This window comes from Rissa tridactyla, chromosome 1 (genome assembly GCF_028500815.1).
Source record: "Rissa tridactyla isolate bRisTri1 chromosome 1, bRisTri1.patW.cur.20221130, whole genome shotgun sequence".
NCBI classification, from domain to species: Eukaryota; Metazoa; Chordata; class Aves; order Charadriiformes; family Laridae; genus Rissa; species Rissa tridactyla.
In genome coordinates this window covers 147,468,344-147,493,912 of record NC_071466.1, presented here as the reverse complement: position 1 = coordinate 147,493,912, position 25,569 = coordinate 147,468,344, and the positions used below count along the sequence as shown (strand labels likewise).

General features: G+C 39.4%; 1 protein-coding gene across 2 annotated transcripts in view; it reads left to right on the top strand.

Moving 5' to 3' along the window:
• Nucleotides 1-25,569, top strand: part of LOC128904351 (cGMP-inhibited 3',5'-cyclic phosphodiesterase 3A-like) — a 123,313-nt gene that overhangs the window by 62,085 nt on the left and 35,659 nt on the right. The window contains exons 1-8 of one of the 2 annotated variants that reach the window (XM_054188527.1): nt 1,234-2,112; nt 7,281-7,541; nt 10,378-10,532; nt 14,456-14,571; nt 18,394-18,613; nt 22,271-22,356; nt 22,818-22,987; nt 24,325-24,462. In XM_054188527.1, coding sequence (XP_054044502.1) covers nt 2,029-2,112; nt 7,281-7,541; nt 10,378-10,532; nt 14,456-14,571; nt 18,394-18,613; nt 22,271-22,356; nt 22,818-22,987; nt 24,325-24,462 — 1,230 coding nt within the window. In that variant the 5' untranslated portion in view covers nt 1,234-2,028. Of the gene's footprint in view, nt 1-1,233; nt 2,113-7,280; nt 7,542-10,377; nt 10,533-14,455; nt 14,572-18,393; nt 18,614-22,270; nt 22,357-22,817; nt 22,988-24,324; nt 24,463-25,569 lie in introns of those variants that run through there. The other variant, XM_054188526.1, reaches the window with a different exon arrangement.

The window sequence follows — 25,569 nt, the reverse complement described above, 5'->3', positions numbered from 1 at the left end:
GGTGCAGGATGTGGCGATGGCAACTGCAGTCCCAGACAAAGTGTGCCATAAATGGTGATACATTCCACAGGTCTTATAAGAAAGAAAAGAAAGTATTTCCTTCTCAAACCAGTGCCTCGTTCTTAAAGGCTCCAAATTCAATATTTGCAAAGTTTATGATTACTTTGAATAGATTAAATGTTAGAGCCGCTTAAGAATGATGTTCTGGCACTGTAACAGGTTCCCCAGAGAGGTGGTGGAGGCTCCATCCCTGGAGACATTCAAGGCCAGGCTTGATTAGGCTCTGAGCAACCTGAGCTAGTTGAAGATGTCCCTGCTTACTGCAGGGGGGTTGGTCTAGATGACCTTTAAAGGTCCCTTCCAACCCAACACATTCTATGATTCTATGTTGTTTTCATCCCAGCTTTTTAAAGAAAGGAGGCTTACGTGATCCTGCTGTCCAACAGTTTCAAGCAGACGTGGCAGATGGGAGGAAGCATGAGAGACGAGTATCTTCCTAGAAATTTTATGACAAACTATGATGGGATACCAGAAGAAGGTCAAAATTAGTGGCCTTGCTTGGTAGTAGATGACTGGCAGTTTAACACAGTGTGAAAAAACGGAGAGAGCGCCCCGTATCAGCATGCATATCATCAGCATGCACATAGCCCCAGGCACAGCTGCCTCCTGCTGACTCTGGCCGCAGGGCCGCAGGAAAGGGGTGAGTCCTGACGGGACAAAAAAGATAACTCTTCAGTGAAGCCCATTTCATTAGATCCTCTGGATGCAGAACTACTTACAAAAATTTCCTCTGTGTCTGCACTGTGATCCATGGACCCTGGCATCTTGCCGGTGAGTGCTCAGGCTACAGACAGCACTGTGCATGGCAGTCGTGATGTTTTCTGCTCTCCAGATCAGAGTTCAATGTAATTGTTCCCAGAAAAGTCTGCTTTGTCATGGTGGTGCCATCCCAAATGCCACATAACCAGGGTCAAAACCATAATCGTTATTTCTCACACAAGATCTGGAGTCTTCCCTCATTACGGGCTCATCGTTTGTCCTTCAGTGTCTGGTTTAAGGTTATGTGGCTCTGGGTGCTTTAAAGAATCAGCAGATTCAGTGATTACATTGATGATTAAGAAAGGTTTTCTTTGATCAATGTGATGAGACAATGGGAAGGTGCTCTATTCAGTCCTACCAAAGAATATGCCTTACAGAGCTTGTGGCTGATCCACCTCCAGGGAGCAGTGGAAATACTGTGCTTCATGAAGGTTGAGAAAAGATTCTCATAAATGTCCTGTTTGCTTGCTGGAGAAGAGAAAAACTGAAATCTTGTGTTAGTACAAAATTAAGAGTAAAATAAAAGTAGAAAGTCTGGGTAAGACTCCGGTTCTGCAGCTTTAAATACAGAAAAGTGAAATGTCAAAGAATTACACGCACACTTTTCTTTTCTCCTTAGTCATTCAGTGAAAGGTGGAGTAGTTAAGTCTGTGGCGCCTTTAAAATGATTCATTATTTCCATAGAAGCCAATTCATGTTTATCCTTCAAATCGCTCTGTGGACATTAAAATAATGGAGAATTATATTTGCTTTTAATTTTGTTTCCAGACAGCTTGGCCTGAGGATTCATGATGTGACTTGGAAACTATATCAAATTGTGATTTATTGTTGCTCGTAATTGTGTGAAGATTGAAGATATGCTGGATGCTGCTTTTTTCCCTTTTTTCCTCATCGCCTCCCCCATTCTTTCACTTACAGAGTGTTCTTGAGTGTAATGTGGTGAAAGGCCAGCATCTCTGCCTTCAGTGCTTTTCCTTGTACAAGCCACAGCAAATGAAGATTTTATTTTTTCCCTAACATGAGGCTGTGTGAAATAAACTGTGGTTGGTGTTTGATAACTGTTTTATTTTTTTCTTTTCTTCTATTGTTCTTATTATGCTTAAGTTTTGGCTGGTTTTGCGTTGTCAAGTTAATCGTCCTTTCTTGCAGGGTGGAGAGCGAGCGGTATTTTTTGGTTAAGCTGGATGAGTTTAGTTTTATAAGAATCATATGCAAAACACCAGTGGGGGGTGGAAGACTTTTATTTGCAGTAAGGCATCTGTTAAGTATAAGGATGTCAAATCTGCTTCACAGGTGGATCAATTGTTTCTTAACCAGGAAAAATTCGTAAACTACATTTATCTATCAGGTCTTATGGATGCAGGAATTTGTTATTCCTATTTTCCTAAATTCATTTTTCCTACACAGTTCTAATCTGCTTTTTCCCCCTAGTGAGTAAAAAGCCAATCTGAGATTTTTATGCATAATATAATTTAATAAAAGAAAACTAATGGGATTTTGTGAAATGTAATATAGAAGCCTACAGCAGGTTATGCAAATTTTGAAAGTTTTTTTCCTAGCCATGTTACAGAATCCAAAACAAACTATTGAAACCTAAAAATTCTAAGTGAGCATTAAGATTTATCAGAATATTGTTTTCATATTGCATTTAAGAGTGTTCCTTTCCTGATCTGACAAAAATGATCTGTGTGACAGTGGGATGTGCTACTTGTGACTGATCTTCTCGATACGTTAGTTTTCTTGCAGATTCCCAGTAAGCCTCCACCCATGCAAACTTAGATGATTGCACAGTTGATGCTGTGAACTGTACATGTTTGTCCTCTAATGCATCCTGCTGTGATCTGGCCACCATATTTTTCGTATGAGCTCTTTAGGGGAAACCTCTTTCTTTTATTTCTTTAAATAAAAAGAAGCCACAAAACATGCAGCAAGTGCATTTGGTCCCAGGTAGGAATTCCAGGTGGTACCACAGCCTAAAAGACACACCTAGATGCCAGTTTGTTTGGTTTTGGGTTTTGTTTTTTTTTTTTTTTTTTTTAAAAAAAAAAAGCAAAGCACAAAACCAGCAATTTTTCAGCATTGTAAGGAGTTTATTTTGCTCCTCACCTTAGTTATCGATGAGCTTGTTTAGTTGGTCTGATTTTGCTTTTGTTTCTAGCCTGTTTGCTTTTTCATTCTCATGCCCTAGAGCATTTCAGTTTTAGTCACTGCATGACATCACTTAAATCAGAGTTGGAATGAAGTCACAAAGGGAACAGTAAGCCAATCTTCTCCAAAATTAATGGGAGGAAACTGCGTTCACAATTATTAGCATAGATTGGTAAAGGAATAGTGACCAGTGTGAAATTAAATTCACCTTAGCTTAGCCCTTTGGTTGTGTTGTTTTGTTTTGTTTTATCAAGTTAGTTGTTTGTTAGTGTTGATTGCAAACATGTTATTCATGCCTCTATTCCCAAGTATCCGATGAGTAAAGTGGTTTGGAGAGAATCCAGATCAGTTCATGCAGAGGCCATGCACGTTAGTAGAAAACTACTTACAAAGTCTGAAGACAGATTTTGCTTTTACCCTAAAAAAAGACTTGTGTGTCTGTATGTGCACACATGTGTGTACGTGTGTATATAGATATATAAAATTACATCAATCTATTTTTCAGCAATTTACTGGCTGTCATAAATCTTTATATTGTTTCACATCATCATATGTATTTTATAAAATTTTAGTTTGCTCTCTGAGTAAAGGTTTGCAAAGCATACACAGTTCTCTACTGTTTTGTAGTAGAGAATTTAAAAAATAAAATATTTTAAATGTTTTCATGCATTCCTTTTGTAACTGTTTTTAGAAAATAATTTAAATACCTGTAATTTTATCTGGTCAGACTAGTCTGATAGTACTCCAAATTCATCCTGAGATAGATTAAATATTCAAACTGCTTGAAAAAGAAATTATTTTCCGTTATACAAGTTCTGTGCAATTAAATTACAACATATAAACCATACCAATTTAGGATGTGGTGTTAATTACTGAAATTGGTGGATTAGAGCAGTGTTTCCCCTCTTCTGTTTCTTTCTGTGAGAGGAATTTATGCTTGGTCTGTTCTACTTTTACATATGCTCTCATTCTAAGGATTCTAAGCATTATTCAAACAATACTGTAATACTGTATGATATGAATAATACTGTATGATATATATATAAGTGCCGTGTAAAGCAGCTCACTACAATACAGTAATGTCTTTGAAATACTGCATACTGTGTTTTCACTTTGAAGTATTGTGCAATGCAGTATGTCATCTTGCACAAATTGGTAACTGTTGATGTTTTCTGGTGACCCTGGCTGGGTTGTGCTGACAGTATGTACATCTCGTCACAGCCCTGTTGAGAAGCACTCAGCCTACATGTCCACCTCCTTACAGGTGTGGACCTGGGACATCTTTGGGCATGCTCCACGCAGGCAGGGTGGACGGCTGCGTGGGTTTCATGTGAGGAGTCAGTTCAAAGCTTCAGATCTGCAAGGTTGTGCCCTTTTGGTCAGAAGTGCAAAAGGTCCTGCCACCTTGCTGTATGAAGGGCACATTGTGCAGAGGGTGAGGTGGTATCATCTGTGCTACTGCCAAGCTCTGAAGCCTTTCCCAGGTGCAAGGCCCACTTCCAAAGAGAGAATCGTTTTGTTTCCACTGATTCGTTCTGGTGGGGCATGGGCTTATAGCAGTGTTACTGTGAGTTACATGTGTAGGTTCCTAGGTGAATTTGAGTGCAGACAGTCCTTCACAGTGAGGTGCTGGCACAGCTCAGGAGGGAGGATGCAGACCTGGTGCGTGGTGTCCCTTTTCTTGGGCCATATGGCCTCAGCACCAGCTCCTCGCATAACTCAGCACAGCCTGGCATTTGAGTCGAACAAATCTGCTGGGTCCCAGAGTCAAGGCAGGGGTCACCAAGACGTGACAAGGTCTCCCCGCATGTTGGAGGCCATGTGGCAGAAATACACAGTTGAGAAGAGAAGGGCTTTCCTTCTCCCTCTCCCCACTTGGTACTAATCATGGAGAACAATGCTGGCTGCTTTGCAAAATATTAGTACTGCTGTACAAAATCTGGGCCTCTGCTTATGGCCCGCTGAGTCAGACTTGTTTACTTCATTGAAGTATTAATCTCTGTCTCTGATCGGCAGTCAACAACTCCAGGCTCCAGGCTTAATAGAATTTCAAACTGTAGATTATGTAGTTTTGTTGAAAATACAAGGCTTCTATCGCACTTTGAATGATGTATTCTCCCTCACTCCCCTTTGGTCTGTTTTTCAGGGCTGAGGTTAAGATAGATAATTAATTCCCCCCATCCCAAGCCTTGTCTTTTAATTTAAGAATTTTCTTTAACATCTGCCAGAATCTTCTGCATGCACTCCTGAGAGGTTAAGCAATGAAAGAGCCATTAAATTAACTTCAGCCATTAATTTTTTTCAGTAGGATGAAATAGCACTTCAGTATATCAAATGGTTTCTGGTTTATTTTATTTGGTATCATGACAAAGAAAAGACATGGAGGAAGAAGAGGCTGGTTTTCTGGTTGCGTGAGAGGATGGTGAGTGAGGAGGCCTATCTTCTGGTCCTGTGGCTTACCTCTCTGCATTAGCAAGAAGCAGGACACGAGGAGTGGATCAGTGGAGTGAAACAGCTATTGCCAAGAGCCTGATGTCCACACTACACAACTGGGAAGACAGTGGGGAGAGGTTTAGCTATGCTTAGCTAATGTATCGCTTTCCTCAGCAATACTTTGCTATTGCTTGTAAAGCCTTCTGTGAGAACAAAGCAGTGCCAAGCTGTTACGCTGTTCTTTGATGTGTTGTGAGGTCCATAAATGCTGTCATTGGTGAGTCACTCCTGGCTGGGGCTCTGATCACTCTTCTGCTAAGCAGTCTGCCCAGTTCTCAATGCTATGTACTTGCCACTCCAAGAAACCCATATGCTCTTTTCACAGGCATAAGTTCTGCCTTTGGAAGACTGTGTATCTAAGATTTTTCTAAGAAATACATTAAAACAAATTAGTACGAAATCTCCTGGAATAGTCTCTCTGGGAAACTGCGCGTACACCTGCTGAAAAGTCCCAAACAGTAGCAGCAGGATTGAGCTTATGTGTCAGAAACACAGCAAAGGAAAAATGGTCAGTCTTGGAGTGTTTTGAATTAGCGATTCCATGCAGAATTTATGGTGATTTATACTGCAGCAGCTAGTGAGGCTGAAATGTCACTGCTGCACTGAAAGTTCATTTCCTTCTGCCTTTCCAGTTGTTCTGCTTCTGTGCACATCCAGTCTCACTGTTCTTCAAGTAGATTTTAAACATTCTCAGTCTTTTGCAATTGTATCATAATAGCTGTCAGTTCCCAGACTTGACAACTTCTCTGCTTTTGTCAATAGACTCTTTCTTTTAGTGTCAATGTGTTGTCCTGCTGGGTTTTGGGACAGATGGTAGTTGGAGTTGCTGGACGTTATGGAGAAACTCAAAGATGCATTTATGGATCAACCCTCTTGTGCATGCACTGGAAGCCCAGTGCTACAGCTGTGTTAGATTACCTGTGCGCATGATGGATGGTCTACAAGTATGAAGACAGTTTGCCTGGGCCACAGCTGATCTGCAGTGCATCATTTACAGATCAATTATATACATGTACTGGGTAGGGTGTGTAAGATTTGCCAGTGATATAAGCTGGTCCCTGGTATTATTTCTGCTTATGCATCACTTTAGTTAATAATTCTTCCTAAATGATATACGTAAAGTAGGTATATATTTCAAACCCAAGAAGAAAAAAGGACCATCTGAATTGGTCGTACAAGTCTATAGAATAACTATTCTTATCACTTCTGTCCGAATAAAATAGAGATCGGAAAATACACTTTTTGCTCCATTTCAATTTTGGTGTAGCTGCCCAATGCACAATGGCTTGGAGAAGAAGAATGCCGTTGCCACTGTATCAGAATAATATATTTTAATAGCGTGGAGATATTTTAAAAATCTCAGTATATGCTTGGGATTCATTTCATTCATCTAAGCATAAACATTGAACTTCTAGATGCCTCTGTAGTTAGTAGAAAGGCATCTCTCAAGAGAGACTCCTCCCATCCTAAGCTATGTCTCCAAAATTATTTGTGTAAATAGCTCCTGGCCATTGACTATGTCTCTGTAGGGACCCTGCACAATTCATTCAGATGGGTTAAGTCAGCTGCAGATGGTGAAAGCTGGGAAATCAGATATGATGAAATCCCAAACTCTTTGCAGACTGTGAGCGTTATGCCTGATGATCAATCTGTTCGGCATGATTGTCCTTATTTAAAGAATTATTACATGTTATTATTTTTCCAGTCTGTGGATAACTGCTTTTGCAAAATTTGTGGAGAGAGTTCACCACAGCTTTAGACACTGCTCAGCAGGTTGTTCAGTTCTATTGTCTTACATGTATTATTTTTGCCTTCTTCAGTCTTCTGGTACCAGTATCACAGTGGATATTGCTGTCATGGGAGAAGCACATGGGCTCATTACAGACCTTCTGGCAGATCCTTCGCTGCCCCCCAACGTGTGTACTTCGCTGAGAACAGTGAGCAACCTGCTTAATACGCAGTTAACCTTCCAGGCCATCCACAAGCCAAGGATGAACCCTTTGGTGTCCTTCAGTGAGAACTACACCTGCTCCGACTCAGAGGAATGTCCAGAGAAAGGAGAGAAACTAGCTATTCCCAAGGTGAGTACTGAACCCTGTCTATCATCTTGTAACTTGGCTGTCTCTAAAGGGACAGCACAGAACTAGTGGGAGATGTCGCTGGGCTTTTTGCTTGTTTGCTTCAGATTGACATGTTATGCAGTGATCATACTCTACTATCAACGGACATCGTAAGTAGACTGTTGGTTTCATAGTAAGACAATTCCTTTGTATCCTTCAGCCCACATCCAGGTTAATTTTGGTTCAGGCATCTTTAGAAGATCATGTTCAACACAGGATAGTTTAGATAGATGGTGTGCATATTTCCTTGCAGGTGTTGGTTGGAGCTTAAAACAGAAGAAATGATAGGGAGCAGAGCAAGCAAAAGCCTTTCACTGGGCAGACTCCCAGGTCTGCCCCATTACTTCTCACACAGAAATTCCCTTCCCACTCAAAAGATTTGAGCCACTGCATGTGGGGTCACTATCCTAGTCAATGAGCAACAGGGAATTAAGTAGTAATATGAGGGATCTTTTTGCCCACTTTGGAGATTGGAATTTGAAATTTTGTATGAATTTTAGTCTCTTCCTTTCCTTAGCTCGAGGTGTGACTCCTATAGAATTTTATTAAAAAGTCTCTATTGATGACCTCTAGGTCCTTTGGATCAAGTTTAAAATGTTGTATACCAAACAAGCAAACAAAAAAGATCACCACGATACTTAGTATGACCAATATTGTGAGCTCATGAGAAATAGTCTTGAGAAGAAAAACAAGACTGAACCAAAAAAAAATATATACATTACTGCCTTGACAAATGGCTTTATGAATGCTCAGGAATCCAACAGGAAATAACTAGTGTTAACCACCCACATTTAGTAAGTGAGCAACTAGAAAGAACACATCAGCTTTGAAGTAGTTTGAATTGTAGGTTTGTTGCTAATTAGCTGTCCTGCAAGGCTTATGTTTCACTTTTGAAACTGAACCAAAATACTTTTGTCCTGCAATCTCCCTTGTGAAATTAAATATAGGCAGAGTATATGCACAGGCTGACGCTTTTAAGTTTTAACAGTTCACATGGCACAGCCAGCATTCATTCCAGCATTTTCCAGCACTTGAATTGCAACACTTGTGATTCTTTTTTTAATATATTTTAGAGTGATGATAATTATTACCCCATTTGCCTATGTAGCAGCTGTGTATATGAAATGGATGTTCACAGGTTGCTAAGCACATTTTCCAGTTTATTTTAGTGTACATGTCTATAATGGCTGTACTCTAGGATCTGAGGGGAAAAGTTACATGGGGGAATACTGCCATCGCATGAGCAAACACAGTGAACAGATACCAGTTTCCTCTTGCATAATAGTGAGGAGAAGAGAAATGAAGGATGAAGAAATGAGTTAATGCTACAGAGGACTAATTTGGCTGAAGAATTCACTGACCTAAATGTATTATGGTTCATAGAACTAATAGTTTGCAGTCCTTTATTTAAGTGTCTAAATATAGATTTAGGGTCTTCACCTTAAGCATCTCACACTGAGCATTTTGGGTAAGGAGATAGTATGTTAACATATTTGTCCATATGTTTGAGCTTCAGAGCCACACGTGTCTTCCATCTCGTATCTCTTAATCCTCTGGCAAAGTCAAAGCTCTCCGTCATAGAGACATATTTCTTTTAGTTCCTAACTGGAAGTACATCATTAGAACTACAAGAGAAACATTACAAAATGGTAGCATCTGCAACATCAAATCTGGATCCGCAAAGACTCTCTATCATCATCCTTTATTTTCATTGTCTGCCTTCAAAAATTCAGAAAAACAATGTTAGCCCTATTAGTGGAGAAAAGGAAGAGTCAGGTGAAAGAAAAATACAGGGTGGCCAAGGAAAATATGCTGTAAATAGTGATGCTTTCTCTGAGCTTTTCAGGAGACATCATACCCCAGCGCATGAAAGTTTTATTTCAGACAGTTGAAGCTCCCCTCCCTTATGATTCTTACTGCCTTTCTTGCCTTGAATCTCTAATTCTGAGGATTCATGACAGTTTAAATTACAGAACAGTTGAGGTTGAAACTACATCTGGAGATCATCTAGTCCAGTCTGGAGATTGTTTAGTCCAGTCCCTCAGCTCAAGGAAATTATGCCTGGAGCGGGTTTCTCTAGGTTCAGCCTAAAGGAGGTTGCGCAGGAGGATGTCCGTTTGGGTTTTGAGTATTTCCATGAATGCCCAGGGCTCTGGGCAACCTCTTTCAGTGTTCAGTCATCCTCACGGTAAAAAATATTTTCTTACATATAAATGGAATTTCCTGTATTTCAATTTATGCCCCATTACCTCTTGTCCTGTCACTGGACACCACTGGAAAAAGCCTGGGTTGTTTTTCTTCTTTACACCCTCCCTTCAGGTATTTATGTACGTTGATAAGATCACCTCTGAGCCTTCTCTTCTTCAGGCTGAGCAATCCCAGCTCTCTCTGCCTTTACTTTTATGACAGATGCTCCAATCCCTCAGTCACCTTTGCATCCCTGATGACTTGTTTAAGGGCCACATCATATAAGAACAAAATTTTTAAAGAGCACAGCCAACATTGTCAAACTCCAGTGAAAGCTCTGAGCGTTGAACGTCTGTGGCTAAGGGGCTATGGGAATATACCTTCTTTTAAACTTGAAATAGAGAGGACGGTCCAGACCCTCCAGGCATTTAAAGCACCGTCAGTGTTGATTTGAATAGAACGTAAGCATCACGATACTTGGGAGAATCCAGATTTAAGGTACCTCACTAGATGTTTTCAGGCAGAATTAATCAAATGGAAATGTTTTTCTTGTGCATGTTTAAAGTTTTTGTAAGCATGTGTGAACTCTAAGCAACTGATTTCTCTCTAGCGCTTACGGAGAAGTTTGCCTCCAGGACTGCTGAGACGAGTGTCCTCAACTTGGACCACAACAACATCAGCCACAGGATTACCTACACTGGAGCCAGCTCCAGTGAGAAGGGATCGCAGTGCCAGCATCAAACCTCATGAATCATCTTCATCCAGGTTACAAATTACCTCCTCTCTCTTTTATGTCTCTCTTTGGGCAGATTTCTTTGGTTCTGTGTGATGATGTCCCTCACTTAAAAATGCTGACTCCAAAGTATGTTAGAACTACTTCTTCACGTTTCTCTAATCTGGGTTGCCAAAGAAGTAGCATTTCCCATTTTAGTTAGATTATGCCAAAACTATTTCTATTATTGAGAAGCAAAATGGAAAAAAAATAATATCAATTTAAGATAGCAAAGTGCAGAATTGCCCAGTAAAATTGAAAACAAGGCAGGATATGTGGTTAAAGTCTTCTTGATATGCAGTGGTTTCCTCCATGGGTATTACCCAGCCAAGAAACAATTCTAACAAGTAACCCAGCTGCCAAACATCACTTCTAAGAATGCACCTAGTGATGTGGTCCTGCCATTAAACCAGTCCACAAAGCACTTGTCCATCCTCTAGATACTATCTTCCAGAACACAAACCCTGATTTCAAGTGGGCCCTTCTAAAATACACATTTTTGTGCTTTTCTGTCTGTAGAAATGAAATATCAGAAGAGCATACAGCACTGTACACGCCCTGCATCCCATGTACACACTTAATTCCAGAGGATAACAAGTACCTAGGGCTTCCTGAGCAAACTCATGCAAATGCAATAGCAGCAATAGATGGTAAATGTAAAACACGGAGTTAGATAAGTCAAAAAGTGATTTAGTGGAGAGAAGTTTAGTATCTAAGTAGATATGTTACCATCGGGAAAAAAACCCACGTATAATCTAGGAGTAAAATTACAAAGGAAGGTTCACTAGTAGAAGTTGAAAGCAAAGCTGAAAATGAAATGGACAGTGTAAAGTTTTCCTGCAGGATGGTTGCCATACTTTCCCTAATTTTAAGCACTGAAGTGGAGCACCTCTTTCCCGCTGACCACAGAGTTTAGCTTCTGGGATTCAGACTCCCAATTGTCCCATCCTTAATGCCAAGTGTCTCATCAAGTTAAAAGGCTTTTCCTAATTACCCACAAGAACCAAATAAACACAGGTGCTTTGTTGGGGTGCAGACTGAGTGCCTGCTTCTATTTAGGATGTATTTATTTACTTATTCATTTTTGATGCCCCATATTTTCAAGAGCTCTCACTGTTCTGAAGAAACAGGCGTTTATCTTCTGGCTGTAGTCCCTTATGATTGGCTATACTAGTTAGGTATTCCCTGCTCACTTTTACCCTTTCTTTGTTTCTCAGAGACTGATGACAGAGCCAGCATCATAAAATACATAGTCCTCCCATGAAACAGAGGGAGAAAAGTTTTGTCTGCTCACTTGCTTACAGCCAGCAGCTGACTGGTTTAGGGCATTTGCAGAGGTCTACCATAATAAAGTTGCTTCTCTGCCTAAGGGCATTCAGACCTAGGTACATCTCTTTGGGACATCCATGCTACAAGATAGCCTGAGGAGAGCGCATTTAACCCTCCACAAGAGCTGTGGCAGATAATCCAAAACCAAGAAGAGAATTCAGAGCCATGATATCAGAAGACTTACGTGTTTTTCTGCAATTTAAAACTTGGTGCCAGTAGTGGAGAAAAAGATAGGACCTGAGAAGGCCCGACATCACCAGTGTTTGCTGTTGCATGGCATGGGCGATTGCAGCCCAAGAGAGCTGCTTTGATTGGCCTTTCTTCCAGATACATAAAGCTTTCCCACAGAGCAGGCTGTCGTGCAGGGCGCCTAGGTGCTCAAGGCAGCCTACAGAGTACACTGAATGCCTGGTGCACGAAAAATACGTGGTTAGCCGAAGTTCCCTTTGTGAGGAGTCCCATGTATCTCAGTAAAAGTAAATATAAAGGAGCTATAACCGAATGGAAATGTTCTTCAGTCACCGACCTGTGGTTCCCAGGGTGCATTTGATTTATACTGTTGATCCCAGACTCTCACATAGTATGTAAGCATCCTAAGATGGGAATCAGAGGGAGAAGGAGAGCAATTAAATATTATTGTTGGTCGTCTTCTGTTTGTTATATAACTCTACGTGATGAGCCAACTAAGCAGACAATCAATTCTTCCTACGTTTAATGTCGCCAATTGTATAATTATAGCTCTGTCAAGCCTCCCAGCCTACTGTTTTCAGTTCTTCTTTTACAGTAGGAGAAACAATGTGTATTCCAGAAAGGGGAAAAATGAATCCTATAAGTTTAGCTTTAAAAATTTTGGCAGACCAATACAGATTTGCTTTCAAGGAAAAGAATTTTGATGTGAAGGAAAGAAAAAATAAATATTTTGATTATCTGCCACTTCCCTTGTACCAAATTCAAGCACGGCACAGGTCACAGAGAAAGGAACATTTCATGGCTTGAGGGGTAGGAGAGGGAAAATGACACTGGAATTGCCCTGTGGCAGATTCTGCAGTTACAAAATCTGCAACATATTCCTCACAGTCTGGGACATCACCTCTAGATTTCTATGGTCAAATATTTGCAAAAATCACCCTTAAATCTCTGTTTAAGATTAGTAATCCTGTATACTTCCTTCCCCACATCACTGAACTGGTAAGACATGGTCCTCTTATAGCTTCACGTGATTGGGGAAAAATAATAGAGCTTCCTCATTCCTTCCCTCTGTCACTTCTATATCCAGTGGTTCTCTCTTAAGAAGTCAAAGGATGTGGTTTGGGGGTTTTTGTTTTGGTTTGGCTTTGGTTTTCTTTACAGTGGGCCAGTGTGTTATATTCTTCCTGACAATTAAAAAACAAAACCACAAAACAAACAAACAAAATAATTAAAAAAACAGCTGGATTCTCTCTTCGTCTTACTTCACCGCAGATTATAGGAACTTGGGCCAATGAAGACCACAAGCAAATATTTTGTAGGTAGTGTTTGCTCTTCCAAAACAATAAGGTGTTCGTAGAGTTAAGAGAATGTTACATGCTTTTCTGTTTCAAAACATTTCCCCCTCACCCCCCACAAGTTGTTTTTTTCAAGTTCAGCTGGGACTAGGCTGCTTTAAAAGGCTGTCTTCTGCCTTGCATATCATCTCATCACTTGGATGCGAGGCTGAGGAGAAATGTGGAGCCTGCGAGGCTTAGTGGATTTGTCCAGAGAAGTCATAGGCCTCATGATAAGAACCAGCACTGTGTCCTTGCAAGTAGCTGACGTTCTATGAGTGTTATTCGGGCAAACAATGATAAATACAATTCTCCTGCTTTACAGAACTGTTTGGCCTCTTGTGGCACACAAAAGTTATAGCCTGAAGGCTGAAAGCATGTACCCATCCTGTTGTAGGGGACCAGCATTTGTTCCCCACGCACACAGACACATGCACCCTATTTTCCTTCAGTGAGTCTCTCTTGGATCAGTGACCAATGTCTTCAGGGTCTGTCAATATGATTTCTTTCGAGAATGCAGCATGCGTTTCAGTTGGCTAGAGCATGAAGTGCTTTGCCCAGAGAAGAGGCACACCACTAGCAACAGTGATGCAGGGCTCATATTGAGCCTCTTCCAGCCTCCTGAGGAGCTCCTCCGGTGCCCGAAGGGAGTTACAGCAGAGGAGTCAAGGGAGGCTGATTTTTCATTTACACTGAGAACTGCTGGTACTTCTGGCTGTTGTAAGGAGGCGTTAAAAGAGATATAAATTTAACTTGAATTTCAAGTCAACTTTTAAGCCTCTTTGTATTGTCAGAACGACGTAATGAAGACATCTTGGTATAAATAAAGGGAATAGGCACTGAAGGAAGACCAGCTTTGGAGTGCCTGCATTGTAAATATTTTTGCTGAATACAATACACCACACAAATAGCAGTTCAGCCAGCAGATAGATGTTGTTTTCCTCATCAGATTTTGTGCTATCTCAGTATCGCATACTTCTTGCTGTAGCTCCTAACTTCTTAAGATCTGCCATTTAGGCTTTTTACTGTCTCAAACGATGCTTGTTTGTGCTCTGGTTTTGCAGCGCTGACTCCTGGAACAGCTCAATTCTGATGACAATCACAAAGAGCAGGTCGTTCTCCACCTCCTACGCCATGTCTTCTACCAACCACCTGAATGCCAAGAGGCAGAGCCGACAAGGTGAGTGGGCATACGCAACTCTGTCAGGCTCACTTAGCTGCTTCCCCCTGACTAGCACATGCAACTGCTTTTGGTCTCTGTCCAATCTGTGTCTTTTCTTATTTTTCCACCAATATAAATATAGTTATTTCCTTTATTAAAAAAAAAAACCACAGTAGCTTAAAATATTATAGCTCATAGAATGCCATTGTAAATGTTTTGAATTTATGATTTATAGAGGTTAGTCATGACATGATGCGGCAAGTGCAATACTAAAACGTGTCGTGATTTATATCCACGTAATTCCCTTCACTACAACAGGGCTGAGAACAGAGTGTTTTTTATAACAATTGTTAAATTATCTGTCTGTGTTTATTGCCTGACTGAGGTTTCTTGAAGCACAATCTACATAACGCCATTCAGAGCTGTAGGCAGCAACTGACCTGTCATATGCAAACATATCCAAGACATAGCCATTATAACTCAGAGCTGTATCTCTGTATATTCGTTATTGAGAAAGTCCAGGTAGATCTTACTGATTTTTAGAGATGGGAAATACGGGGTTTTTTACTCAGCGTTTAGGTAGGGCCTTTAAAAAAAATGACTCTTTTTTTAACTGAGGAAAAGGAATGGAGATGGTGACTTCTTAATTGATAATGAAATGTGGAATATGACAGCCATGAATCGGTCTTAATCCATAGTAACATGGTTCTCTTCCCTGTACAAATGCAGGGTAAAGGAATGTGTCCCCATGCTTTAACTTGTAATTCAAAGTGATCACAAGGCCTTCCTTTTTAAAATCGTCCTTTTTTTTTCTTTCCAAAAATGGAATAGTGTCGAGAGGAGTTATTCAGAGATACTGGCCACCCACACATCAGATGGAAATTGAGAGGTGCCTGAGGCCTGACATTGAAAAAGTCAGAGAACCCAAACTTAGAGATGGGTTTGAAGATATGGCTGCACAATTATTCTGCATATCTAGCACTGTCACATCGCATCTGCTTTTCAATCTGAAGAGTTTATTTAATCTCCTCTTGTACAGAAGCTGCTTTGTTATACCACAATGAAGATTAAGTAACACGATATCATCTTATAAGATAATAGGCACATAGGCAAATGAGTAAAATCAAAACTGGAAAATAGTGGAGCTATAGTACCAAGAATCCAAGAATTTGTTTTAGAACAAAACAAATCCAACGTGGGCTTGTGATTTTCAGAGATGAACCTATTAACTTGAAAGGGGGGAGTGTGTGTGTATGTGTGTGTAATATTTTATACATAGAAAATGAGACTTACCAAACCCATCAGTCAGTTTTACGTTTAGTCTTCTGCTTCCAAAACGTGTTAATGGTCATCTCTGTTGCCCAATAACACGAGCTCCCCAGTGATGGAGAGCTCCATTCCATCACAAGCAATTCCTCGGGGCACTGATTCACAGGAGTAAAAATTTTGGCTTAGTGCTTTGTGCAGAAGAGTGATATTTTGATGTTTTAGACTGTTTGCTATCATGCACTTTCAATTAGAATTTGGTTTTATGTTCCAACTAAAGAATTGCTTCAATTTGCAGTAGTTAATATAAATCAGACTTTTATATATTCGCTCCATTGGCAATATATAATAAATCTTGGTAGAAGCTGATCTAGATAAACCTGTAAATCTGTTAATTTACAAAATGTGTCTTTAATTATACATGAAACCATTAGCATTTTAAAATACTGCTAGCTATACCTGTTTTGGCAAAATTCTCAGGTAAACTCAAGGGGTTTCATATGTAATTTCACATCACATTGAATTTACTGGTTCATTTCTTCAACACTACACATGTGTAAAAGTTCTGGAGGACCTAAGCAGATGGATGTACCTAAAAAAAGTTCTCCCTGTATTGTTCATCTTCTCTTATATCGATTGTTCAAAATTCCTTGCTGTAGCAAGATACGTTTTCTCTCACTTTTGCCAATAAATGGTTAAATGTTGGATTATTGAAAGTGGTTTTGCATTTTTCTGGTAAGTTTATTTATTATTGGTTACCTAACCTGGTAAATTACTCTTTAAAAAAAAAAACAAAAACAAAAAAACAAAACCACAACCAAACATATTTCAAGAGTCAGGACCCCAGTCTAGCAGTAGAAATCCAGCTGTGATTAGAAACACTATTGTGAAAATTGCTGTTTAAAATCCCAGGACTTGCTTTAAATTGTTGAAAGATGGCCATATATACTGTATTTTCTAACAGTCATGAAGATTACCTGGTAACATATCTCAAAGATAGATAATAATCCAACTCAGTCCCCTGTGCATCTAACAGACTGTGAAATGTTTTTGAAGACATATTTTTGTTGAATGGAAAGCAGATATCTCAAAGGATCAGTAAATGTGAAACAGAGGCTTTCTGTATTTTAAAGCCATTTCCATATGTCATGGCCATCTGATAACTTGTTAATTGTTCTGTAGGCATTAGGTTTCTGATCTCAAGACTCGCGTAATATCCTAGTTGCTGTCATTGAATTAAGGCAATAATACATACCACATGTTTGCTGAAGAAATACCCTAATCAAAACTTAGGAGATGTTGGATATCTCAAAATTACAGAGTAGTAACTCTCAGAGATTATTTTTAATTCTTGGATTGTCAACAGGAAATCATATTTTAACCTCATATTACAATAAGTTGTTATCAGGAAAAAAACACTGGAACTGTACACATATATCCCGCAAGGTTAGTATTTCATAAACTTAGGTCAACATATTGCCTTATTCTAAGATAATTGTTGTGTCTGGAATGCATTTAGATAGTGGGCACAATTCAAACATAAAACCAGTTAAAGTTCCCAAGCTCTTTATATCATTTGGCTTTGAAGATGAACGTGGTAAATGAACCGGGGCTGATTTCCTACGAACTTCAGAACAAAGCTCAGGAGGTTAAGTCAATTTACAGGCATTTCCTTTTAAGATAGATTATCTTTGCTCCCCTGCACTTTATTGTGAAGGGGATCTTTTTTGCCTGAGACTAGAAAATGTAAAGTGGATTCGAAGAGAAGGCAGAACTTTGTCTCAAACACTGGACTAGCTGATGCATTTCATCCTGGCAACGATGCTTAGATAGAATAGGGGACAAAGAGAACTACATCTTGCTAGTGTTCACACATGTGGATGTTGGCGGTTTCCGACGCGCTAGATCAGGAGTAGAATACCATGTGGTACAGGTAATGGTTCTAAGTCTCCCATAGTGAGCAGCAGATATTGAAAAATAAAGTCAAGCTGCACAAGATCAAGGCCAAAATCTGTGAGGAATGTGGAAATGGCGCCATAAGTGCAATATTTTATACTCCTATAATGTATGACAACTAAATATTGCTTTTTTTTTTAGCTTATAGCTAGTCTTCACGCATGTAGAACTTCAAATTTTCTGGGAATGTGTGTAAGCCTTTCATGTCCCTGCTTTACAGATGGAGTCGGTGAAGCAATGAGAAATTGCAGATGGGTCTGGGAACTGCCTATTTGGAGTTTGGTGTGTCTGTTGCTAGAACAGGTTAATACCAATAGTCATGCCACTAAGAGCATCCCTTTCATTTCATGCCTGCCAGTTAGTGCGTCCTACTCAACAGGAAGAATATGCTTCGTATTTTGAGCCAAATCTTCAGCAGGTAGAAGTGGCTGATAGTAACGGAGCTTCATTTCTCTGTGACAGCCATGGGCTTGGCTCAGAGTGGAGGAGGGTTTTCTCTTTCCATTTGGAAGCTATGCTGGTATCTGCGCACCTCAAGAGGAGTATTTCTGCACAGTGAACTCATACAACCATCTGCCACTTCTGTTAATTGACCAGACTCTTCTCTTCTCTTGCCAGGTATGCCGCCAAATATCTCACCTCTCACCTCCCCATGCCATTCACCGATTCAGGGGACGCCTGCCACGAGTCCTACGGGAAAAACATCATCTGTGTCATTTCCAGATTCTACAGATACTGACACCAAGCAGGGCCTAAAGCCACACAAAGTCTTAACCTCTACTCAGAGCGCACCTAGCCTGTCAGACCCTATTATCAGCCCCTCTGTCATCTGCAGCAGGTAAGATGGTAATTTGATATGCGTTGGAATGATTTCATGTTGTTCTCACGAACAAGCTTTTTTGGCCTACATAATTTTTTGTAATTTGCTGCAGTACTGTATGTTGGCATTTCACCATATCTAGCCGTTCTTAGTACATGAGTAATTGTGTAGATTGATGCTACAAAGTGCTTTTAAAGTGCAAGACGGTTAGCTATATTTACAGCTTTTACTCATGTCAGATGCACAGTCTGATTCATAAATAAATTCTTCGTCAATAACTTGCAAATTCTAAAGCTGGATTTCATGTTAACAATTTGTGTTTCTCATGCCATGCCTTTAACACAGTCACTTTCAGGTCCCAGGCCAAGTCTTTCACAACTGGCACCTGACGTTTGGTAGAAAAATCTGACTGCTAGGGATAAAAAGCTGCTGGGCTGTAGCCTTCAGATAAAGGTGTACCAACAATTCCTGAAGACTATGTAATTTTGAGCACTCTCTCAGAAGGGGTGGATCCTGCCCTCCCTAGGGCAGAGTCAGATTATGTAGCATTGGGATATATTTTTTTTAAATCAGCTGCAAGTGAGTTCTTCCTACTGCTGAGAGTTACACAGTTTAATTTCATGCTTTAAAGTAGCCCATTATTATTTTACATAGACCTGCTCTGCAAAATCAGCATTTTGGAAAAAAAGTTGTTCTGCTTATCTTACGTTAACAGGTGTTAAGTTATATTACTGGAGTTTGTAATATGTGTCCAGTTCAGAATAGTGGGAAACACTGGTATTCATAAGCCTGTTCCAGTGCATTTTCAAGGTTACCTTACTCATCAGATGTTACTTTTGGTCATAGAGTGCGTAATTTGTGATTATTGGCTAGTAAGTAGACAGCACGTCGTCTGAGGCGATGTGCTGTGTTAAATGTTATCAAGTTTGACTATCTTTGGAAATAGTTTTTACATCCTGTCACCAGTCAAGAGACTTTGAATGTGTCTCGATATGCTATGTGCAGGGCTCAGAAGTGGGTATGAGAAAGTACAAATTGAGATTGGGAGTTTTGCTCAAGGGAGTCAGCCTCACTGTAGTTCAGAGGAGGATCGTGACAAGCTTTTAAGACATAGTTAGGTGACTAAAGAGAAACTAAGTGCTTTTCAGAGGTTTTCAAAGGTGTTGCAAAACTGGCACTTGCACTGATTCATTTGAAATGAACACTGTATTACACATAAGAAATATGCCATAAATGTGCTACTGTCCTATTAAACTGTGCCTTTATTACTACTTCAACAAAATATTATTACTTTAACTAGTAACAATTATCACTGGAAGTCTTCCATTAAGGAAAACAGTTAACAGCGGCATAAAAAATGTCCCAAAAAAAAGCAAAATCAATGGAAGGTTGCTGTAGATAGTAATGATATATAGTTGCTTGATATTTGTAGACTTTGATTTCAATGTAATCATTGGTAAAATGCTCATTAGCTTTTATGTGACTACTGTCTTCTGTGGTCTACATAGGTTGCATAGCATATTTAGGTTCTTAATTTTCTTGTTTTCAAATGTTTAGACTTTGTAAGCATTACAAATAGTTATGTTGCTGGCATAGGCTTTTTTGTCGATTATTTGAAACAAACACATTACTTAAAATATTATGGTGTAATGACTGCTAGTAGAATTGGCACCCACTATTACTAATTATCACTGTCCCTTTAACATCCATTGAAAAATCATAAGCACTGTCAAATTTCTAGCCATTGGTATGTAGAGATGTCATATCCCCACGTACAAGCTGAATGAACAGCACATAAATAATGCACTCCCTAGTAATGTAAGCACAATTAAAAAAAAAAAGCATACAAAAAAACCCAAAACAAACAAAAAAAACCCCCCATCAAAATTAAATAGCTAAGACAAGCTGAGAGAGTTAAATTAACAAACACTGGAAATAAATCTTTTAATGTTTGAACTTTCACATTGTAGATTCTAGTCTTCATGATATCCAATCCCTTACATTTACTGCCAAAAAAACTGCCTTGCTTCAAAGTAATACTAAGTCAGGAAACGTCTGCCACCACCAAACCAATCGTCCCCCCAACAACAACAAAAGAGTAAATGAACTCTTGATGGGTGGGTTCAGTGCTTTGCATCAGAAATCACCACCCAGGCAGTGGCATCAAGGCAGAAGTTTTACTGTACTTTTTTTATACTAGGCAATGCTGCTAAAATAACTTGTAGATAGTAATTTTTCATTTTGCTTGGTGGATGAGACAGGAATCCTGTGGAAAAAATGTTAAAGCATCCTGTGATTAGGAAGTATGTTATAGTGCTTGTGCATGAAGGGTATTGAATTAAAGTTGCATGGGCACGTTTACTTCTGACATAGAGCAGATTTCAAGTGTTGTACTAGATAGCTTAGTAATTTTTTTTAATATAGTGTTTTATGTGGACCATACATATTAAATCACTGTGATTTTGCATATGTTCTGGAAATAAAGAGGTACACCCATAGTGATGCAAAAGCCTTGTAGCATTATAACCACACAAAGTCTCTCTTTCTCTTTTACATTTTGGCTTGTTATCATTGACCTTGCGGAAACCACAAGGAATGTGGGAGAGAGGCATTAATACTTTTTTTTCCATTTTGTTTATAAACCTGAGTGGTACAGGATTTATTTGCTTGGCTATGCACTACAAGTATCATTGTATGCAGATTTGTATTTTTATTTAAAATTCTTTCGGGAATTTATTATGTTTGCAGGGCTTACCAAGCTCCATAATATGTTTTGGATGACCCAGTCAAAAGCCATCTGGCATAGGATTTCAGCCATTTTTATATGGTGAATTTACTTTGGTGCAAAATTTCTGGTACAAAGTCTGACAAAACAAAATAATTTTGTAATAATTGCTTTGCAGAGGCTGTTATATATAAGATACATCGCAAAATACTGACTCGAACCAGAGAAAGAAATGTTAAAATTATCAGGTTTTCACGGACATATTGGATGTAATACTGCTAAATGAGGCTTCAGATTTGTTAAGTTCTGTCATGTTTTCATGATATATCATTGATCCTTCAGGTTCTAGCCTCAATCGTATTGGGACATGTTCCAGCTGGTATTGAATTCATGTTTAGGGCTTGCTTGAAGAGAATCACACACAATGAATAAAGTCTTTTAATGGAAGGGAAGAGCCAGTCATTTGGAAAGGCCATGATATTGTGATCCCTCCCACAATGGCTTTCTGTTCTGGGAATGACAAAGCAAACTTGGTTTTCTTGTTTCCTTGCTAAATGTCTGGATGCCAGATCACACACCTCATGTTCTGTCCAAAACATCTCCTTGGTTCTGGTGTACTTGGTATGTTGTCACTGAAGTAATAGCAAAATACTTGGAGAATAAAAAATTCATTAAAAAAAATAAATCCAATGGGATAGGTTTACTGTTGGCAACACAAATTTAATGGTGGTGGCCAATCCAAGGTCTTTTTATATTTTTTGTCTTTTTACATTCCTGACTTCCAATAAAACTTCAGCTCACTCTTATAATTTTTTTTCTGGAGAATACACCCTGTACCATATCTTATACTGTGTGACATAATCTTACACTGTCAGCAGGAAATCATTTTGCATAAAAATGTCTAATGCGCATGGTTCTTTATATTGTGCGTGTCTCTTGATGTATTTCAGCTGTGGCAGACCCTATAACCAAATAGAAGCTGGTGATGGGACACTAGATAGAAATGATGGTGCCACACACACCCTGAACAGAACAGGTAATTCCTTGTCCATCAAAAATTCCTCATCCCTTAAAATTCAATAATCATTCAGTGAAAGGGCAGATATGCCTGTCTGTCATAAAAGGAGAACATATGTAGGTGAGACCATACAAGTTGTCTTTGAGGCTCCTTTCCTTTTTGTATGTACAAGATGTGCAAAATGCTCATGAAGAATAGAGTTAAAATATAAGGAAAATATTGGTTCCCTCATCTAACCGAGTCAGCTCAAATAGTGGTCCTCAAAATTTTTCTTACTCTTCAATCCCTGATCCCATTTTTTACACTCTGCAGGGTATATGCTTTACTGCCTTTGGACAGATTGTCCAACTTTGGACCCAGCCAAGCAGCACATATGTATTATGAGTCAGAGATCCTGTTGCTATTATTCAGAAGGTCACAGGATGACTTTGATGCAATCCTTGCTGTTCACACAACAAGCTTTGTGATTTGTGTTGTAGATGATCCTGCGCAAGCCACTTCTGACTATGAGACCAACAACAGTGACAGCAGCGATATTGTACAAAATGATGACGAGTCAGATTGCTCCAAAGAGCAGACGCGGAAGGGATCCGTCTGTAGGACGTACACGCCTGAGACCATCATTCTGCATCCCTTGATACCACCTGAGGTAGCTTGTTTAAGTTCCGTTTGCACAATAGAATTTATTGTGCACTGGGGGGGAAAAAAAAACAAAAAACCAAAAAAAACTAAAAACAAACTAAAACAACCAACCAAAAATCCCAAACCCCCACAAAAAAAACCCAACCCTAGGGCTGTCTAAAGACTGTGACCATGGTTTTAAGCAACAATTGCAGCAGGCTTCTACCTTGCAGTAGGAGGATTGACTTTCAAGAATTGAAAGGAACCATTGAAATGTGTGCGAGCTGCTAAGCACTGGGCAGTTGTGAAACACTAACCATCTATTTTGATGAATAAATATAGGTTTACGGATCTGACATTAGGCATTTCTGAAATGTTTGGCTTCTGTGTTAGCATTGCCTTTAAAGGGAATAGATTGGAAGAAAGAGAAATTATCTTCTCAGACTACCAGCATGATACATAGTCTTCCTGTTCAGCCACTTCTGCTTCTCAATGGCCATGCAATCTTGGCTAATATATAGTGGTCCTTATTTTAAAACAAATTAACAATTGTCTGCATGATATTATTGGTGGCGTATGTCTTGAACATAACATTGCAGTATGGTGAACAAGTGCTGATCATCTCACGACTACTGTATTCAGTCGTAAACTTGATTGAGATGTAGAGGGAAAGCTTTGTTTAGTTAAATTTTCCACAGCCTGTTGTACAACCGAATTAATAAATTTAAGTTGGCATGAGCTCTCGAAAAATTTATTGTAATCTGTTGAACTGGAGTTGGACATGCTGAGAGAAGGCATTTTTCTTGAGATGTTTTGGCACTTACTCATCTACAGTTTCTTAATAATAATGAAATTCAAGGAAGTATACAGGGAGAAATATGAAAGGAGGGACACACCCCATCTTTTATTTGCAGACCCTGACAAACAGGTAGGTTTTCGTTTAAGTACAACTTTTCACTTGGACTGAGCTCCATAAACCGTTTTAGATTATAACAAATGGGTCCTGATGCGGAAGTAGAAACTGAATGCTTTTCTGTCTGTACTGCAGCAAATTTTACAATGAAGCAGACTCCCTTGGAAATGAACGAATGATTCCCATAAATGAAAGAATGAATGTGTCTCATGGATAAGTTCAGAGGCTGGTGTTTCGTATACAGAATTTCCTATTCATTCAAGTGAAACAAATTATAAAGGAGAGTTGAGTAGCTGCAGGGCTGGTAGTAATGGGGGCATCTCTGCTGAGCTGAGTCAAGTACCATCAGCTTATAGATGACGCTAATGTGACCTTAGTTTTTAAGAGCATAAATTTTTGCATGAGATGCTTCACCGAACTAAAATTTCTCTTTATTCTGATTGCTGGCATAGGACAAGCCTGTACTTGCTCCCGAGCCTCTGGTTATGGACAACTTGGATCCCTTGATGGAGCAGCTAAATAGTTGGAACTTCCCAATCTTTGATTTGGTGGAAAAAATCGGAAAGAAATGTGGTCGGATTCTCAGTCAGGTAAGAAGGCTATCTTGTTTTCAACGACTGGCTAGATTATTGGCAGATTTACACAGGTTAGTATTAAGACACATCATCCTTACAAGCTGGTCATCCAGTGAATTGTGATCCCTGCCACCTAATTCAAAGCTGACAACACGAACTCCATCTTATTACATTCCTTTTAAATGTCTATAATTTAAAATTTAAAAACGTGAAAGAAAGAAACCACACATCTATTTTGCCTGCTGCTCTCTGCCAATGAGTTTACATAAACCTTTCTGCATATTCACTTCTATCTGCAGGAGGTGCTGCCACCCCTTACCGAGTTCTTTGTTGACAGGATTTCACCTGGGGTTCAGCCTGGGACAGCTAAATAGTAAATATATTCAGTCGATGCAGGAAATACAGAACTTTGGTCCCTTTTTATACTGGAGATTTCAGTCGAGCTGTACAAGAAAGCAAGGTCTCAGGAAGTGGAAGAAAAAATAGTCCTTGCGATATTCCCTCATCTTTAAAGAGTCATCACTTTGTTAGTAAATTTATATGATTGTTACATAGGGAAGACTAATTTACTATGTATCGAGATGTGAGAGTTTACTGTTCTTTCTTTCAACGCAGCATGATTAACGTCACTTCCATAATCACTTTCTTGGCTGAACTTTCTGCTCTGTTATGCCCCTTTTCCTGGCACGCTGATGAACGAGCCATTTTTTCATATGGAAGTATTGAGGTTTATAAACAGGAAAGGCAAGTAATTATATTTAGGGATGGAAGGGATAAAACCCCAAGAGAACCTGACTGATCTAGTATCACTTTACAAGACTTTATGTAGCGATGAGTGCTGGAAAGAAGAGATTATGTTAATTGGTATAATGTGGGACAATTAACACCCCCCACAAATACAGAGATTAGTGTGTCACGCAGATCTCAGTGCAACAAGCTCCAGAGAATGCCGTATCAAATCTTGGTCCCTTGGTGTCTAACTATTATTCAGCTACATTCAATTATCCAGTGGTCAACCAAGAAAACCACAGCATGAATTCAAATTTATTCTGTGGTCTGCCTTTTATCATTTTGTAGTGGCAAAAACATCTATGTTTAACCAGCCTACCAGCTCCCTAGGTT